Source organism: Physeter macrocephalus, chromosome 17 (assembly GCF_002837175.3).
Source record: "Physeter macrocephalus isolate SW-GA chromosome 17, ASM283717v5, whole genome shotgun sequence".
Taxonomy (NCBI): domain Eukaryota; kingdom Metazoa; phylum Chordata; class Mammalia; order Artiodactyla; family Physeteridae; genus Physeter; species Physeter macrocephalus.
Genome location: NC_041230.1, coordinates 28,013,365 through 28,032,674, shown reverse-complemented (window position 1 = coordinate 28,032,674; position 19,310 = coordinate 28,013,365). Strand labels below are relative to the sequence as shown.

Genomic DNA, 19,310 nt, shown 5'->3' with positions numbered 1-19,310 from the left:
AGATTATACTGATGGAGAGGAAGAGGACCCTTGAGGGAAAGGGCTGTGCCCAAGGTCATACAGAGAATTAACAGCAGGATAGGAATATGCCCTTGTGTAGGCTCCTCCATCTGTGTCCAGAATCCTTCCCTTCATACCAACCTCATTTGCAACTTTCCCACATTTCCAGAAGTGCCCCTTTTGTGAAGGGGGTTCCCAAGGTGTGGATATGTTGACTTGGTTTGGCCACTCTCCACCTGTCTGTCACTGATCCATTTGGCAGTCCCTGTGGAGGTCTGTTTGGCATAGCTGAATTTGGCCAGGCAAGGTCTGAGGTGTGAAAAGTGCAGCCAGAAGCATGTAACTTGCTTTGGGCCATGGAATGTGAGTGGAAGTGACATGGGTCACTTCAGGAGGGAGGCCTTTAAGTAAGCCTGACTCACTGCCCTATCATTCAACAGAATTTATTCTGTGCCATGCTTTGTGCTGGGGAGGCCCTGGGAGTGCAGTCTGTCCCTGCCCTCCAGGAACTCACAGCCAGGGAGGGGAGAAGATATGGAAGCAGTTGTCACATGGGGTGATCAGGCTGGGCAATGCTGTGACCCAGGCAGGATGCATCAGCCAAGGGAGTGTTCATCTCTTCTGGCGGTAGGGGTTAGAGAAAGCTTTACCAAAAAGTGCAGACCTAGGGCTGAATCCTGAAGAACATGTCAAATTCTCCAGGAAGGAAAGGCACAAGAGGGGATTCTAGCAAGGGAACTGCCCTCTCCGTTTTCCTCTCTTGTGGCGTTTATCTTACTCTGCCCTTCTTGATACCACTCGTGTCTGCTTGGACTCCTGCAGCCCATTTGCTGCCATACTTAACATCTCTGTGCCTCAGTTTCCTCATCTGTAAAGTGAATGTAATAACACTGCTCCCTTAAATTGAGGATTAAATTGTTTAACAGATATGAATATGTATGAAGCATATGGAGAGCACTCTGTGTATGGTAAGTACTCAGTAAAAGTTAAAGTACAATACTTTATATATAATACATGCTCAAAAATATTTCCTACATTAAAGTGCTCTTTAACTTCGAGTGACCCCTTATCTAAAATGAAAACTATATTCTAACTGTTGGGAGCCTCTCGTAGCCTCATGCCTATTCTCAAAAGGCATCTCTTCCTTGAATTTGCTAATTCTCTGATCCATATTGGTGTCACTCTGTGATCAGCCAGGATTGAAGGAACACCTACCACTAAAAGTCAAAGAGACACAAAAGAAGATCTCCCAGGCCTGCCTGGCTCTCTGACTTAGGGACCAGATGGAGAAACACAACATATGTTTGGATGCAACTGTAAAGAGACACCATGGGACAGCCCTGCTTTCCGGCTTGCAGGTGCTTTCACATAGCATCACTGCCAGGAAGGTGGGTGTGGGGGAGCTATCTGATTTGGCAGAGAGACCCCAACAGATTCTCAAATGGATTCTCAGCAAGTACTGCAAACAAACCCACTAAGAAAGGGAAGACGTTGGCCTGCAGAGCTGCAAAGATGGCATTGTGAAAGCAAACACCAGGTCTCTCCTATTCTCTTCTATTGGTTCTTTGAGGCACAGGATGTAGATTTCCAAATATCGCAGGAAGTTAGGCATGCTACAGCGCCTGGTCCAGAAGTAACAGCCCAGGTACCAGAGGTGCTGGAAGACTGGAGATGACAGAGGGCCCAAGGAGGCATGAGAGCTGAAGTGCCACATCAGAGAATGCCTACTGAAGTCAGGAGTAAAGAAGACCCGAGAACGTGGGCTCTCCTCATCGGCAACCATGAAGGACCCATCTACAGGCTGGAATTTTGGCAGCAAAGGCAGTTTTAGCATTTGTGTGTCATTTCTCTGATTCAGTGTTTTTATATGTTGCTTCCTGTTTATTAAGTTCTATTCCTGATAACTTTGTGGTGAGATCATTGGCAGGCATGCCTGTCTCATATTTCATATGGTCACAGGAGGACTAGGTGGAGTGTGTATGGAAGGGAGGATATACCAAGAAAAGGCATTAATCGTTGAAACAGATTACTAGGAGAGTACATGGGAAGATGCACTGACACAGCAGCTACACACAGACATCTACTCAGAGAGAACCTGAGGCTGCCTGATTTTTTTAAAAAATACCCGTGTAGAATTCAGAGCTGGGAGACAGTGAACTGGAAGACTTCTAGGAAGAGGTGATTCTTGACTGAGCCTTGAAGAATGGATGGATTTTCTTTGGATATATGGAAAGAGAAGGGATTGTATTCCCAGATGGGGAACATAATTTTTGAAGCAAAATTGTAGTAAATGAATACTTATTGAGAATCTACTATGGCTCAAGCACAGTGCTGGTCAGTTTCTCCTTGATCTCATTTAAGCACTAGGTCATGCTCTGGGACACATTTCTAAGTCTGGCCTGTGGATCAATATTGTACCAATATTTAATTCACAAATATTTATTGAGCATCAACTATGGGGCGAGAGTTTTCTCCATACCACGTAATAATGACACATTTTGCATATTCACTTATTTAATCAACAAATATTTACTTAGTGTCCACTAAATGCTTGGAACACATCAGAGAACAAAATAATGATTCATATCCTCTTGAAATTTACTTTTTAGTAGGGGGTGAGGCAGAACAATAACCAATAGATATAGCAAATAAGTGAATAATATAGTATATTAGAAGATGATAAATGCTGTAAAATGTTGAATATTGAAAAAAGGATTAAACATACTGGGGTTGGTCTGCAATTTCACATAGGATAGTCAGTGATGCCTGGTGAAGGAGTGAGCCGTGCAGATATCTGAGGGATTACAAACCAGGCAGGAGGAGCAGCTAGTGCAAAGGCCCTGAGGTGAGAACATGTCTGGTACATGTGAAGAATGGTAAGGAGGCTGGTATGGCTGGCTACGAGTGAGTGAGGAGGAGGGTAGAGGTGGTGAGGCCAAGGGTAAAGAAGGAGAGGTCAGAGTGTGTAGGGCTTTGTAGCCATTGTAAAGAATGTGGCTTTACAAATCAAAAACTTACAATAGATTCACAAAACCCAGAAAGAAAGGCGCTCAAGCATACTACAAAAGAAAATCATCAAACAACAAAAGGAAAAACCAAAAGAAGAAGATAGGAACAAAGAAGGGCTAGAAAAACAACTGGAAAATGAGGATTAAAATGGCAATAAGGGGCTTCCCTGGTGGCGCAGTGGTTGAGAATCCGCCTGCCGATCCAGGGGACATGGGTTCGTGCCCCAGTCCGGGAAGATCCCACATGCCGTGGAGCGGCTGGGCCCGTGAGCCATGGCCAATGAGCCTGTACGTCTGGAGCCTGTGCTCCGCAACGGGAGAGGCCACAACAGTGAGAGGCCCGCGTACCACAAAAAAAAAAGGCAATAAGTACATACCTATCAATAATTACTTTAACTGTCAATGGATTAAATACTCTGATCAAAAGAATGTGGTTTTGGGCTTCCCTGGTGGCGCAGTGGTTAAGAATCCTCCTGCCAACTCAGGGGACACGAGTTCGAGCCCTGGTCTGGGAAGATCTCACAAGCCGCAGAGCAACTAAGCCAGTGCGCCACAACTACTGAGCCTGTGCTCTAGAGCCTATGAGCCACAACTACTGAAGCCCATGCGCCTAGAGCCCATGCTCTGCAACAAGAGAAGCCACCACAATGAGAAGCCTGCGCACCGCAACGAAGAGTAGCCTCCGCTCGCCGCAACTAGAGAAAGCCCGCGTGCAGCAACGAAGACCCAACGCAGACAAGAAGGAAGGGAGGGAGGGAGGGAGGGAGGGAGGGAGGAAGGAAGGAAGGAAGGAAGGAAGGAAGGAAGGAAGGAAGGAAGGAAGGAAGGAAGGAAGGAAGGAAGGAAGGGAGGAAGGGAGAGGTTTTAATGAGGAGATAAGGAGCCCTTGTGGGGCTTTGAGCAGAAGAATCACCTAATCTCCTTGACATTATAACAGAATCCCTCTGGCCGCTGTGTTGCAGTGTTTCAGGTGAGAGACGGTGGTGGCTTAGACCAGGGTAGTAGCAGTGGAGGTGAAGGAAATGATCAGATTCTTGATATATGTCTATATCTCATAAGTGTATAGGTAATATATGTATATAAACAGCTTTATTGAGATATCAATATAATTCATATACCATTTAATTTACCCATTTAAAGTGTACAATTCAAGAAAGACAAGGTTTTTGAACTGGGCAACCGGAAACATGGGATTGGCACCTATTACAGTGGAGGGAGAGCAGGTTCATGAAGTAGGGGAGCAGTAATTTAGCTTGGGATATGTTAAATCTACACCCAGTTGCCAATGCCAGAAACCCGGGAATTATCCTTGACTCTTCCCATTCCCTTACCACCCCCAAACTCTATATCTGATCCATCAACAACTTGGATCACTTCCCTCTCCAAAATATATCTTGAATAAGTCCATGGAAGTAACACACATCATGAAGAGAGTCTGTTGTAGGGGGTCAGAAAGGTCTGGGACAGCTTCCCTGCAGAAGTGACACTTGGGGTGAGGCCTGAAGGATGTGTCAGAGAGAAATGGGCAAAGAAGGGAGGGTAGCAGGAGCCAGGCAGAGGGAACACACGTGCAGAGAGACAGGGAGAAGGCAGTGTGTCTGGAGCCGAGCACAGGAGAGCTTGGCGTAGGCTGAGGCTGGAGAGGTGACTATTGAAAACATTGCTTGGGCAGGATCTGGGGGTCCCCAGTTGGTCAGACATTGGTCCTTTGGTTGCTGGATTGTGGGGAATTCTGATAGGGTCCTGGGGGAGGAGCCAGGATGGCAGGGGACGCTTGGGGCGCGGATGCTGGTGCTCGGGATGAGGAAGTATTCCGATATTTAGACAACCTTTATGGCCATGCAGGTATGTTCCAGCTGACTACCAGGGTTAGGGTGGAGATGGGCAGGGGCCCAACCAGGAGGACTTAGAGGGCACACAGAGAGTTTTGCTTGCATCCTGACAATATTGGGGAGCCACTGCTGGTGCTGAGGAGGGTGAGGGACAGGACACAAGTGGGTTTTACCAGGACCTGGGTGGGGGTAGTGAGGCATTGCCATGGACACAGAATTTAAGTGGAGGCCAAAAATCAGTAACTAAGATAACTAATAATGCAATATTTTAAAATTTAAAGGTAATGCAAAATACCTACTGTACATGAAATACCAAAATTTATACCAAAATTTTTAATAAAGGCATCTAACCCTGTATTTATACAACGTGACTTCCTTCACCTCAGTCCAATCCTCGCCCTGTCAGAGACTGTCTTTATGTAAATTTTTGATATTTTGCTCATTGTGGACTTTTTAACGTTAATTTTGATTTTTAAAAATATCACACAAAAGTATTATTTATCTTGATCGCTGAGTAATTTTAATGCTGCCATAAATATTGTGCCTCACCCGCCTCACCCTAGTCCCAGCCCTGACTTTGAGGTGATAACTTGGGCTTGTGGGGAATGGAGGCCTGTAGGGCTGGGGTGGGGTGGGGGAGATGAGTTGAGGTGGGGTTCACGTGAGAGATGCAGCCAGACTGTGTGAATGCGGCAGGAGGAGATGTGCGGGCAGGCCTGCTGCTCGCTCCCCCTTCGGAGTATTCTGAGGAGGGGGCAAGAGGGGGATGCTGTCAGCAGCCCATCTGTCCTACATGCCTGCCAACCAGGCTTGTGGGCTAGGCACCCACTTCCCTCAGTGAGTCTGCTGGAAAACCATTTTCCCAGGAGGTGGAAAGTAACTTATGGTTGAACTAGGCCTTGCCTTGGGGCTGATCCAAGATGGTCCCCGGGAGTTGATGGACCCCTATCTGCTCCCTTCCAGTGCCCACTCTGAGCCACTCCCCTCCTCAATTACAGCCTCCATGAGCCCTGGTCCCGGCTGTGATTTCTCTCGTGTGGTCTGTACAGAGACCACCAGCCACATGCCCTGAGACCGACCCCATGAGCATGTGGACCTGCCTGTGTCACTTATGTCTCAGATTGTGCCCAGACCTTGATCATAACCTACCTCTGTGCTCCTGCAGGCTGTGGCTGGGAAGTAGATCCTGGATATCCATTAAGGGCCTCGAGCTCTAAGGCCATCCCATGATGTAAAGTTGTAGTCAAGTGGGACCTCTGAGTCTTGAGACATGATCGTCAAGACATTGTCAGGTCAGGACCATGTTGTCTCAGGCTCTGAATAAAGAAATAAGAGGGACGGAGGGGATGCGGGAAAGGCACTTGGCTCAGAAGTCAGCAGACCTGGGTTCTAGTACTGGCTGCTGGGCTACCTACTTAGTGTGACCTTAAACTAATCCTTTTGTCTCTTTGAGCCTCAGCTTCCCGGTCTGACAGATTCAGAAATTAGACTAGAGGGGCCCCGGTGTTTCTGTTACCTGAGCATGTACTAGGTACTGTGGGGGAGCTCAAGAGGAGTTTATGGTCCTGTTCTTGAGGGTAAATCATTAAACTGGTATATCAGCTATCACCACAATGATGCTGTGTGACAAGTCCACCCCACGCTCAGCCTCAGTGCCTTAACACAACAGTTATTTATCCTCATGCTCTCAGTTCTGCAGGTCAGCTGCCACTCAGCTGGGCTAGCTGGACCCTGGACTCTAGGCTGCAGGTTGGGTACAGGTTCATTCCACGTATCTCTCCTCCTCCATGGGCCAGCAGCTACTCCATGGTCACCATGACACAAGACAGTAAGCCAAACTGGGCAAGAGGTGTCCAGCCTCTGCTCAATTCACATCTTCTAATGTTCATTGACCAAAGCAAGTCACGTGGCCAATCCCCAAATCAAGAGGTGGAGAAGTTTACTCACCCACCCAGCTATGGCAAAGGTGTGGATGTATAATACTACCACAGGAGAGTGAAAGATTGTGACCAATAATCCTCGTGGCACAGCTGGGGAAGACAAGAGTAACCCAGGGAGTATGAAAAGGTGCTACACATCAGGGTGTGGCCAGTCCACCTCTACCTGCTCTTTAGCTGTGAGTCTCAAATCTGCCCAGTGGCGCTGGCATCACTAGCCAGCTCAGACTTCAAGGACACCCAGGTCAGGTGTGGGGTGATGGGGTACTTGGAGCTTCCCATATTGGCGACAGCACTAAGAGGGACTCAGCAGCTGCCTTTAACTGGCTCTTTTGTTTATTCCAGCAGGGATGTTAGCTCACCAGCCTGAGCTTCAGCTTGTTAAGACCATGCCACTGTGCCTTCATTCCCCTGGCAGTCTTTGTTTCACAATGTGGAACTTGGGAATGAAGCCAACAGGAAGTACAAAACTGAGAAACTTTAAGGGACCAAGTCCTGAAACATCATCAGAACCCCTAGATGCAGCCATACTGGAAGCCATGCCTTCTCAGTTACATGAATCAATAAATTCCTTTTTTGTTTTAAACCAACATTCAAATTGGGTTTTCTGCCACTTGCAACAGCACGAGTGGGCTGGGCTTAATATAAGAGCTTGCCTACCCAAGAGGATCTCACGTGGGAGGGAGGGTGGCAGGTACTTCCCGGGCACAGTGTGATGTGGAGCCTGCTGCTCAAAGTGTGGTCTTTCGATCAGCAGTATTAGCATCACTTAGAGGCTTATTAGAGATGCAGAATCTTGCCCCCCACCCCCAGATCTTCAGAATCAAACTATTCATTTTAATACATTTTAACTAGAGCTCTATTCATTTGTACATTAAAATTTGAGAAGCATTTGTGTTGGGGATCAGGACAAGCCTCTCCCACCCCCTTCCTTTGTGACTGGGTACAGTTTAGCAGTTGACTGGAGTTGGGGACCAGGGTTCAAATTCTGGCTTCATTACTTAACGAGTGGAAGGGCAATGACAGTTGTGTTTTTAAATATCTCTGAGCCTCAGTTTCTCTTCTGGAGAACGGGGGTAATAACAGTAACTACCTCCCACTGCTTTTGAAAGGAAATCAGTGTATTTAACTCATGGAAAGTGCTTGGCAAAGAGGAAGGGCTCAAAATGCGCCAGCTATGATTATTTCCACAATTCTACAGTGGGGCTGCTTTATGTTAAACCCACCTGATAACTTCTGATAGAATGAGACAACAGATGAGAAAACATTTGGGGAATGTTTAAATTAATGAAAAAGTAGTGATTTTTCTAAATCTTAAGTAAAACCATTCACAGGGGTTGTTTCAGCTGCATGTGGTTAGTAGTTGGTTGGTTTTGACCTGTACACCAGGTGAAGAGGCAAAGTGAGGTCACCAAGAGGGGGCAGTGCTCTGAGCTGAGAGTCAAAGGGTCAAAAGGGCCTTGTCTTACAGGGAGAGGGAGGATCAGAGCAGTTGGGCAGGGAGTCCTGGCTGAAGACAGACCCCAGAGAGCCCCAGATAAAACCACTCTGAGGGCTTCCCTGCTGGCGCAGTGGTTGAGGGTCCGCCTGCCGATGCAGGGGACACGGGTTCGTGCCCCGGTCCGGGAGGATCCCACATGCCGCGGAGCGGCTGGGCCCGTGAGCCATGGCCGCTGAGCCTGCACGTCCGGAGCCTGTGCTCCGCAACGGGAGAGGCCACAGCAGTGAGGGGCCCGCTTATCGCAAAAAACAAACAAACAAAAAAAACCACTCTGAGCTTTGTCCATGATGAAGCAAATCATAGTGACACTAGCTTCTCTGTAGCCCTTTGACCTGCTGGAGTACGAGACTGTTTCTCCAACTCTGTGGCTTCACTTGTTGAACAAACCTCAGAAGAACTCCAAGTGGGCCTTGAAAGCCTGACACAGCCCAGATCTTCTGCAGGGGAACACAGGGTGGAATTGCCTGGAAGCTGGCAAAGGCCATGAAGGAGGGGAGCCCTGCCACCTGGGAGTCACTCAGCCTCTGCAGGTAAACACAGACCAATGAGACATTTGATTCGAGGCCTGGGGACTTCTGTTATTGATTCTGTGTGTGGCTGAGAGTTGAGCTACCAGCCCAACAGAGACCATTAGCTGAGGTAAGAGTGGGGTAGGAAGGGGCTCCGGCAGGGCGCTGCCAAGGCTCCAGAATGAAGTCTTCCACCTTGTCTTGGAATCCTGGGCATCCTTGATTCCACTCTGGGAATCCACTCTGGGGGAGAGACTGACCTTGGCTTTTGAGATCTGTAGCAGGGGAAGTGGGAAGGGATAAAAGTTTTCTAGATATCTTTAGTGCTCACAATCAGTCTCTGAAGTATGATCTGTGGATTATAAACGAAGATACTGAGATTGAGAGATGGAGAAACTCCCAACTCCGGCTTCAGGTAAGGAGAGGTGAAGGAGAGAACAGACTGAAAGTCAAGCAGAACTGGGTTCCGATTCCCCTCGTACTATCTGTTTTGTTAGTTCTCTGTGAGATCATGGGCAAATCACCTCTTTGTGCATTCATTTCCTTATCAAAAGGTAGGGATAAATACACCTTTTTTGCAGGACTGATGTTAAAATGATCCATGGTAGCACAATTAAAGTATTGATACATAGAGCAGTACATGGGACATAGGAAGGAAGTAAAGATTGTTGATTATTAGTTCATTTGGAACCTAAAGTTCTAGGGGGATTAACATGGACAGGGTGGTGAATTCAGGAAGGTCCCCTCTGAGGAGGTGATACTTCAATTGAGATAAAAGGGAGGCAGCATTATGAGCATTAAGGGATAAGGGATTCATTGCAGGAATTCATTGTAGTCTTATAGTGGGAGGAACCAGGGAAGTGAAGTCTGGAAGGGAAAGGGGAGTTGGAGGATCAGAGAAAGAGCCAGTAACAGTCCTGCAGGCCTCGTGTAGGTGGATAAGTTGAAGCACACCCAAGAAATCAAGCACATCTAACAAGCAAGGTGAGGCCATGAGGGGAGTTCATGGAGAGGGCTTTGAGGTACTGTTGTCTCTGTTCCTCTTCTGCCTCTCTGGGCTTGCAGCCACACATCTGGAGGTGGGCTATGGGTAGCTGTTGGTCAGCAAGACCAGCAGTTGGGAAGATAATCTGGACAGAGAGCAGAGTGAGGACACCCTGGGATGCTCCAGCTACGTCTGTGTCTGCCCATCAGCATATCTGACTGCCATGATCTTTTGAAAATAATGGCTGATGCTTCATTTCCTCCTTCCACATCTGGTTCAAGCTCCCGGTCTGGCCAGCTCTTTCCCAGAACCATGCAATAGGGAGATTCTGGGAGATGTAGTTCCAGCTTATCCCAGTTGATAATACATTCCATTCCAATGCTGCTGCACTCGTTACAAAGATAGAGAATACTTGGAGATGAGAAAGTTTGGGATGGGAAAAATCAGGAGTTCTCTCATGGACATGTTTAATTTGAGATGCCTGTTTAAAATGGCCCCCAATATTCCTGTGTCCTGCTGTTCATGCCCTGAATAATCCTTTCCCCTTGAGTGTGGTCTGAATTTAGTGACTCACTTCCAGCAAACAGAATTGGGGAGAGGTGGTGGAAGGTCACTTCTGTGATTGATTACAAAAAGACCATGGTTTCTGTGTTGGGTACTCTTTCTTATTCTCCTGCTCACTTTCTGTGAAGCAAGGCAGCTGCCGTGCTGTGGGCAGTCTACAGAGAGGCTCTCATGGCAAGGAACTGAGGGAGACACCTGGTCAACAGCCGGTGAGAGACAGGGACCCTCAGTCCAGTGACCTGCAAGGAAATGAATCCTGCCCACAGCCACAAGAGTGAGCTTGGAAGAAGATCCTCTCTTAGTCACACCTTCAGATGAGACCACAGCCCCAGCCGACAGCCTGACTACAGCCTCATGAGAGAACCCAAGCCAGAGGCACCCAGATAAGTGGCACACGGATTCCTCACTCACAAAAACTATGAAGCAATACATCTTTATTGTTTTATGCTGCTAAATTTGGGGGTAGTTTTGTTACTTGGCAGTAGAGAACTAATACACTCAAGTGGATACTTGTGCTTAGAGCTTAAGGGAGAGGTCAAGGTGGACATATATATTTAGGAACCATTAGCGTTTGATGGCATTTAACGCCATGGAACTGAATAATATTATTTAAGTAGAAACAGTAGCCCCAGAAGAGCAAAGTTCTGAAGAGTGAACCTTGGGGCTTCCCAACATTCAGAGGTTGAGTAAATGAGAGAGATTCAGCAAAGCAAGTGGGCACGAAGTGGCTAAGGTGAAAAGAGGAAAGGCAGAAGTGTGTGGTGTTGAGAGTCAAGATAAGGTCATGTGTCAAGAGGGTGGTTGGGGTCAAGGCTGCTGATAGGTCAGTCAAGGTGAAGACAGGAGTGCCCTTTGGGTTTGACCACATGGAGTTGGTTGGTGACCTGGACGAGAGCAGTTTGAGCCAAGTGGAAGCCCACCTGGAGACGACTGAGGAAAGCGTGGAGGGGAGGTGATTTGTGCACTTGACTGTGTAGTGTGAGGCATGCCCAGAGAAATACGGACTTTCCCTTTCAGTTCCAGTATAACAGTGTTTGCTTTTCTATGTGGTCCCTAGCCTTGGGAGGTGGCTGGCAGGAGAAGGAGGCCGGACAGAATGAAGGGTGGCTTTGGGGACCAGGACACGGCTGGGGCAAGTTTGGTGGCAGAGCCAAGGAGCTCAAGTTAAGACAGTTTCTTTGTATGTCCTGAGCTAGAATCTACCTTTCAGTCATTCAACAAACACTCACTGTGTGCCAGGACTCTGCCAGACTGGGGTGACCTGTCATCAGGTCAGATATCACCCCAAAGGGAGAGGATTCAAGGTCTAGGGGAGGCAGACTTTTAAGTAAACATCATAGGACCTTCTGATTAGTCAAGTGTAACAGAGGTGTGTCCTGTGCTATTGGCAACCAAGGGAAGGAGGGCCTGAGTCTTGCAAATGAAGACCTCCTGGAGGAGGTGGCCCTGAAGCAGAGCCTGAAAGACTGAGTGGCTAGTACTGTGCCAGGTCCCTTCTCTCTCCTCCCCTCCAACCCTACTTGCTCTCTTTCCTTTTCTAACTCCTCCCCCTTCCCCTCTTTCTCTCCTTCTCCCCCCTCCTTCTCTCCCTCCTCCTTCCCTGGCCCATGATGAAAGGCCTTCCTGGCCTCCTAGCTGATGAATTATGCATGGCCTTCAGCAGTGTGCCTGGCATCCAATTAGGACCTGGCCAGGTTGATAACAGAGACAGATTAAAATGTAATTCATTGAGGTTGACATTTAAGCCCCAGTGTGAATGGCAGGGAAGAAAAGCAGTGCTCTCCCAGAACCTTGGTGTAGGGGTTCTCAGCTACCTTGCACTTGCTTAACTCAAGCCGGTTTAGCATGTGGGCTGGGCCTTCTCATGCACCACCAGTCTGGGGAAGAGCCCACAGCAGGCTTTGAGCTAAAGCAGTTTTTTTTTTAACCTTTTATTTGGAAATAATTTGAGATTTACACAAGAGTTGTGACGATAGTACAGAGAGTTCCCATATACCCTTCACTGAGATTTTCCTTATGTTAACATCTTATGTAACTATGGTATAATGATCAAAACTAAGAAATTAACATGGGTACAATATCATTAACTAAACTACTGATGTTTTTCGGATTTCAGCCAATTTCCTACTAATATCCTTTTTCTGTTCTAGGATCCAAATCACAAAACAGGCTGCTGTGGCCTTGCCTCTACAGGGACAGCATCTCTCCCCACACCTCAGACCAGTGGTTCTCAAACTTTAGAGTCCAGAGTGTTACCAGGGATTTTGCTTAAAAGGCACGTTCTTCCCTAGACATCTTGATCCAGTAAAACTTGGGTAGAACCCTGGCATCTGTATTTTTAACAAGCACCCCAGGCAATGGAGAATTGCTGGCCCTGACCAGCACTCCAAGCAAAGCCGGGTTGGTTCCTAGTTTTTTGGCAAGTCTTTGTCCACCAGCAGATTTCCCTCATCCCAGCTCAGCCTTAGGACAGAACAGGGTTACCCCTACCCATCACTTATTGCCACATCCTGAGGGAGAGGAGAGCTGGGCTAATAAGCTGGCCAGAGCAAAACACCAGGGAAGCCCTGCTTGAAGAGGAGAGGAAATAACTTTTATCTGTCAGTCACAGATGTATATATGTTTTCTCATTTAGTCTGCAAAATAACCCCTATAAGTAGATACTATTTTTCCCATTGTATAGATGAGAAAACTTAACAATAGTGATATTCAGTGTAGGGTTGCCAGGTATATAGCACATAAAATTACAGGAGGCCCAGTTAAAGTTGAACCTCAGATAATACAATACTGGCGACACACTAATCTTAAAAAATAATTATTGTTCATCTGAAATTCATATTTAACTGGGTCCCCTGTATTTTATCTTGCAACCCTAAGTGATATGCTTTGGTTGCAGAGCTGGTAAGTAGGCCTCGACCCAAATCTGCCTCGATGTCTGTAGCATGGCATACCCTGTGCTTACCTGCTTGGTGCCAGCCTCACCTGCTGGACCACAAGCAACAGGAGGTGGGGACCATGTGTATGGGTCCCCTGCTGTATCTACAGGGCTTGGCACAATATGGCAGTAGGTGCTTAATAAATATTTGTTGAATTAATGAATGCACAAATGGAGTTACTACTCTCTTTGTGCAAAAGAAAGCTGCAAATGATGGTGATTAAATGGAAAGGCTAAGCTGGTGAGGGGTGGTGTGACAAACTTGCCAATAGGAATGCAAGAGGAGTTCGAGGGTCCGAGGTCTCATGCCCACACCTGGGAACCCCAGCCCTTGCACCCCGAACAAGGGCAAAGAGCCAACTCTTCTCATTTCAATCTCTCAGGGCCTCTGCCTTCCCAACTGGGAAATGGGATTGGGTCCCTTGCAGCGCTAGGCTTCTGTGATTCTATGGGTTTTCTTCCTAACTCCACCCTCCTGAGTAGGGAAAGAATATGACCAGATTACAGAGTTTGCTCTCAACTATGGTATCTACCTCCCACACCACTATTTCCTAGTGCTCCTCTTCTTCCTCTCCCTCATCCTCCTCCATGACAATTTTCTAAGCACCCCTGTGGTGCCTGGCCTTGAGTTCCTTTCCCAGAATACTACCTTCCACACCGTCAGACCAAATCAGAAGCCCAGAGAGACCCAGCACAGCACAGTTCTTTGCAGACAAGGAAAGATGTTGGGAGCACATTGTATCTTTTAAAATAGACCCGTTGTCGTCGGAATGTATTTTTAGCTGCGGGAGAGATTGGCATGCTCTCAGTGCCACCATCTGCCAAAGGCAGTTGCTAGGCAACTGACACTGACGACAGCAAGGGGATGACTTCATGGAGGATCTGGGGACCCTTATGGCCCAATCCCTCTCCACTGTCTAATTCCTGCATGCCGACAGCGAGGCCCAAGGGAACCAGCCTCCCTCTCCTTCTGGGAGAGGGCAGGGTGCTGGTTTAAGGCCTGTGAGCTGAGCACAGAGGATGCTGTTCATGTAACAAGGGATACTGGGTCATCACTGCTACCTTGATTGGTAGATTTTCTATTTAGAAACTTTAGATGCTACTGTGGTTTAATTAAGGCTGGGCTCTGGACTCAGTGAGTCCAGAGGATACACATCCCTCTCCCCAGCAGCCCCATAGGCACTGGTCTGAATCAGAGCAGGAGCTGTTTGGAAGTTGCCAGCCCCGGTCAGGCTCTATGGATAAGGCAGCCAGCTGGTAGCCAGGACCCCTTGGTTCTGGTTCAATTCTGCTTTTTGCTCTCTAGGTGATTTGTGGTGAGTCTCTGCCTTTTTCTGGCCCCCAATTTTGTCACCTTCAAAGTAAGGATATGGAACCAAATAAAATGCATTTATAGGGATAAAAAGCAGAATAACCAGAGGAGAAAAAAGCCAGTCAGACCTGGGTTCAGATCCTGACTTTGCCCCTTACTGCTCCTGTGTGACTTCAGGTAAGATACTGAACTCCTCAGTTTCTCAATCTGTACATGACAGCAGTGACACTCATTGTATTGTACAGATTTAACAAAGCAGTACATGGAAGATAAGCAGAGCACCGTTATTTTGGAGTCCAGTAAATGGTTAGGCATTTTTTCATTTCTGTAGCAGAGACTCTATAAGGTGCCCACTGCAACCATTTCTCCTATCCAGATTAATATTTTAAGCTGGGCACATTTCCAGCCTCCCTTGCAGCTAAGTTGTCACTAAGGACACATGAAAGGAAGGGATGGGTACAACTTCTACCTCACTCACTTGTAGCAAATTGCTTCCCTGGTTGTCCTCTTTTTTCCTTCCTACAAGTCAGGGCCCGTGGATATGCCCGTGACACCTCTTTGACTATGCAGAGCAGGACAACATGCTGGGGTGGGGGAGGGATGGCAGAACAACAAATTGGAGGGAACCTGGGTCCCTGTATTAAGAATAGGACTGAGTGCATGTGGTTTGCTTGGGAGGGCTCAGAGCACTGCAGGTGAGTGGGGAGGTGACAAAGGGAAGAGAAGGCAGCCAATAAAGGCCAACTACCACAGTGGATGACCAGGGCTTAATTCCATGGGGAAGTTCTGAAAAACAGTGTAAAACTCAGCCTTCAGAGCTAGCCAAGCGTAAGGGAGCTGGGCCATGTTTATCCCCACACCCATCAGTCCCAGGGTGGTGGAGAGGGGGGGATTAGTTCCCAGGCACTTCCCAGTCTTCTCTGTGTTGGTGGGTAGAGTGAATGTCGGCAGCCCGAAAGCAGCCCTCTGTCAAAGATGCAGGTGCTGGCCTTGGAAGCCAAGCTGGTGGGCATGGGCCCGGTAAGGGGACCCGAGGGAATGTGAGCCCAGCACCAGCAGCATCAGCTATGGTTCTTCAGAAAGAGAAATAAACTCCTGTGTTCTTCAAGTCACTATATATTGAGGATTCTTTTGCAGCATAACTTTTACCCTAATTTAATTTCCGAATGCTATGTATATGGGAAGTTTTGGTGTTATGTAATCTCTCCAAGCTCCTGGACTCCACGTGATACTCATGGAGGTTATGTCATGGTTAAGGAAACAAGGTTCATGCTAAGGGGCAGACGTGTCTCGACAGAGCATACATCACTTGGTATTTCTGGGGCTCAGGCACTACATGGTGTAGGCCCTCAGAGAAGGGACAGATGAGTGTGGACAGGCATAGTCAGAGAAGCTGAAACTTTACCTGCTAGAGGCTACTTGGAGAGATGAGGTGGAGGGCGTCCTCACTGAGGCATGGGGTAGCTCCTCTGGCAGGTGTGGGGTAAGCAGGTACCTTGGCTCACGTGACTGTAGTGTGTGGTCTTGGGCTGGTAGATGTTGGATTTAGTTGCATTGTGCATTTAGAGGAGTGGGCTGCAGGGTGCCTTTTAGCTGAGAGTGACTTGGTAGAGGGGGCCCAGCTGCAGGGCACATGGCTATTGCTCCCTGTATTCTTTTTTTTTTTTAATATATTATTTTTAAATTTATTTATTTATTTATTTATTTATTTTTGGCTGTGTTGGGTCTTCGTTTCTGTGCAAGGGCTTTCTCCAGTTGCGGCGAGCGGGGGCCACTCTTCATCGCGGTGCACGGGCCTCTCACTGTTGTGGCCTCTCTTGTTGCGGAGCACAGGCTCCAGATGCGCAGGCTCAGTAGTTGTGGCTCACGGGCCCAGTTGCTCCGCGACATGTGGGATCTTCCCGGACCGGGGCACGAACCCGTGTCCCCTGCATCGGCAGGCAGACTCTCAACCACTGCGCCACCAGGGAAGCCCATGCTCCCTGTATTCTGAGGTGGGGAAGCTGGTGGAAGGTGCCCCCCATCCCACGCCTGATGCCACTGCTGTCCAGGTGGCGTGTCAGAGCTCACTGAGGCTGTGGCCTGCCCACAGTGAGGGAGCAGAGATGAGGGTCCTGTAGTGCACTGGGTGACCAGCGGAGGCTGGGCACTCGTGTGGGCAGCGTGTCCCACCATCTCAGCACACAGCAACCCCTCAAACTGTCTTGGAAGGCAGAGCTGGGGGCCCCTTAGAGATCATCTGTTCTAACCTCTCATTTTGAGGATGATGGCGCTGCGCCCAGAGAAGGGAATGAACTTCCAAGGCCAGCAGAGGAGCCTGAATCCAGATTTCTTGACTTCCCAGGATGGGGGAATTCAGCTAACATAAAGATAGGGGGTGCATGCCTCAAATCTGCTGCCAGCCACCTCTGAGCCATTTGCTCCACCTGTAAGACCCTTTTACTTATTCATGAATCTCAGAACTAGACGAGAACTCAAGAGATGATCAGATCAGGTCCCTCAGTCTCCAGGCATGTGTGCATCCTCGGCTATGGCAGCTGGCTTGAGGTCACCTTTCTCTGCCCTTCAGGCACCAGAGCTCCTCTCTGCCACCTCTGTGTGTTCCACCACAGTGGTCTGCCAGTTCTCCCTGGTGTCTTACTGCAGTCATTCCTGTTTCACATTTGGTTTGATTTATTTTAACCTCTAGATACAGGTTGGCTTTGCTGCATTATGCAGTATGACGGTGAGGAGTGGGTTGGAATCAGTGAATTCGCCCTCATTCTCTGTCCTATTTCTATGGGAAAGGGGGTGGAGGGAAGGCTCCAGCCCTCCACCCCCAACCCCCATGGATTGAGGACAAGTGCATGAGAATGAGGCTGTCCACCCAGGCTCCCCAAGTCCTAGTCAACCCCAAGGCTCTGGAGGGAAGAGTGAATGCCGTGTCCTTCAGAGGGCAGTGGGCTATACAGCCTTGACCCAAACCCAGGCAAATGAAAGTCACCCTTTGTTGCTTTGTTACAAATCCCATCACCTCTCCTCCCTCCTCATATCTATAAATGTGGAACATTTTTTTCCCTGTTCTAGATTCTCTCTGCATTTTATTCTCTTTGGGAAAATATGAGCATCTTTCTTTGTTCTCTTTGAGCAGTTTGTGTCTGGAATGGAGAGAAAGAGAAGAACGGGTGTAGCCTTCGTCCCTCAAGGGAGAAGGGGAATCTCTCTGTAGCCAGTGCTAAGTGCCTGTGTCCCATGCGGGTGGGGAGGTCTCTGTGGGGCACCCTGTCGATTTGGGGAAGTCAGACTACAAGTCAAGGTGCTTGTGGCCAATACAAGATATAAGATGGACTAAACTGTGTGTGTGTGGGGGGTGCATCCTGAATATACACATAGCAAGAAGGGAAAGATAAGTGTGGACTCTAGTAGTTAGAGAGGGCATTATTGGAACAAGAAGTCTCCAATGGGAGGCTGACAGACAGGATTTGGGCAAGATGAGAAGAGAAGCAGGAACGGGAAGCGCCAGTGTTCAGGGGGAAAGGGGAAGAAAGCAGGGGCCCCGTGCTTGAAGGAGTAGGAACAAGGCTGGAGAGTTAGGGTAATTTCAGGGGTAGATGGACAAGGGCTGTGGGAGAGGGCAAACTGGCAAAGAACGAGGCAGGGCAGGGTGAAGGAGGGACATTTGTCCAAAGCCAAGTCCAGACAGGAGGCCAGCTAGTCAGCACCAGACCTCTGATGGCCTGGGAAGGTTTCATGGGACAGTGGAACATCCGTGTCCATTTTCCAAGAGCCGTTTGGGGATGGTGGGTGGGGATGCTCAGTGAGTGGAGCAAAGAGAGGGAGGACGGGCAGTTTCTTGTGGAGAGCGATGTATCTCAAACCCCAGGAGGCCTGGAGATGTCCTCACAAATCCCGCAGACCTTCTACACAGCACATCGTGAAGAACAGGGCTAGATGGCAGGGGCAGGGAGGGAGGCTTGTCATGTCATCTCTCCCCCTGCCCCCACCCCAAGAATCCCTGGGATGAGTGAGCCGGCCTTGCCACGCCCCGGGGGAGTGTCCTTGTCAAAGCGATGGCGGCCTCACCTGAAAGTAACAGTTGTGGAAGCACTTTGTGCAGAAATCTTCTGTCTCCTGCAGTTTCATTCTGAAACAAGAGAATTACCTGTTGCCCATGGGATGAAATTCTCCATTCCTTCCCATAGCATTTGAAGCTCTCAATAACGTGGCCCTGACCTAATATCCTGTTCTCATTTCTCATCATTGTTCTGTATCATCATTGTTGTCATCATCACATGAGTAATTAAAATTAACTAGCTTTTATTAAGCGTCTATATGTGCCAGGAGTTCTTCTAGGCATTAAAAATGTAATAACGTTTCATCTTTTCCACAACCATCTGGGTAGAAACTATTATTCTGTCCATCTCACAGAAGAGGCAGATGTGGCACAAAGAAATGATTTGGCCTAAGGTCTCTCCACCACCACGTGGCTGGACAGTGGAGGCATCAGACACTGAACTTCTTGTGTTCCATGCTTGCCCATGCCCGGCAGCCTTTCCCCAGGCTGTCCCCCGCCCCGACCTGGACTGCCTCCCCACCTCTCAGCTTCTCTCCACCTGGTGGACAACCACACAAGACCTACCTGCAAGACCTAGCTTAAAAGTCACCTCTGTGGAAACTCTTCTCCAGCTCCCTGGGGAGCAACTTCCTCTAGGCCTCCCCAGCACACCCTGATTATGATGTCAATCAAA

At 48.4% G+C, this 19,310-nt stretch overlaps 1 protein-coding gene across 1 annotated transcript in view; it reads left to right on the top strand.

The window, feature by feature from the left end:
* Positions 1–4,768: 4,768 nt before the first annotated feature.
* CES5A (carboxylesterase 5A) overlaps positions 4,769–19,310 on the top strand; it is a 75,458-nt gene continuing 60,916 nt past the window's right edge. The window contains 3 exon segments of the mRNA XM_055078911.1: positions 4,769–4,853; positions 13,233–13,237; positions 15,520–15,603. Of these exon segments, the coding sequence (XP_054934886.1) occupies positions 4,769–4,853; positions 13,233–13,237; positions 15,520–15,603 (174 nt within the window).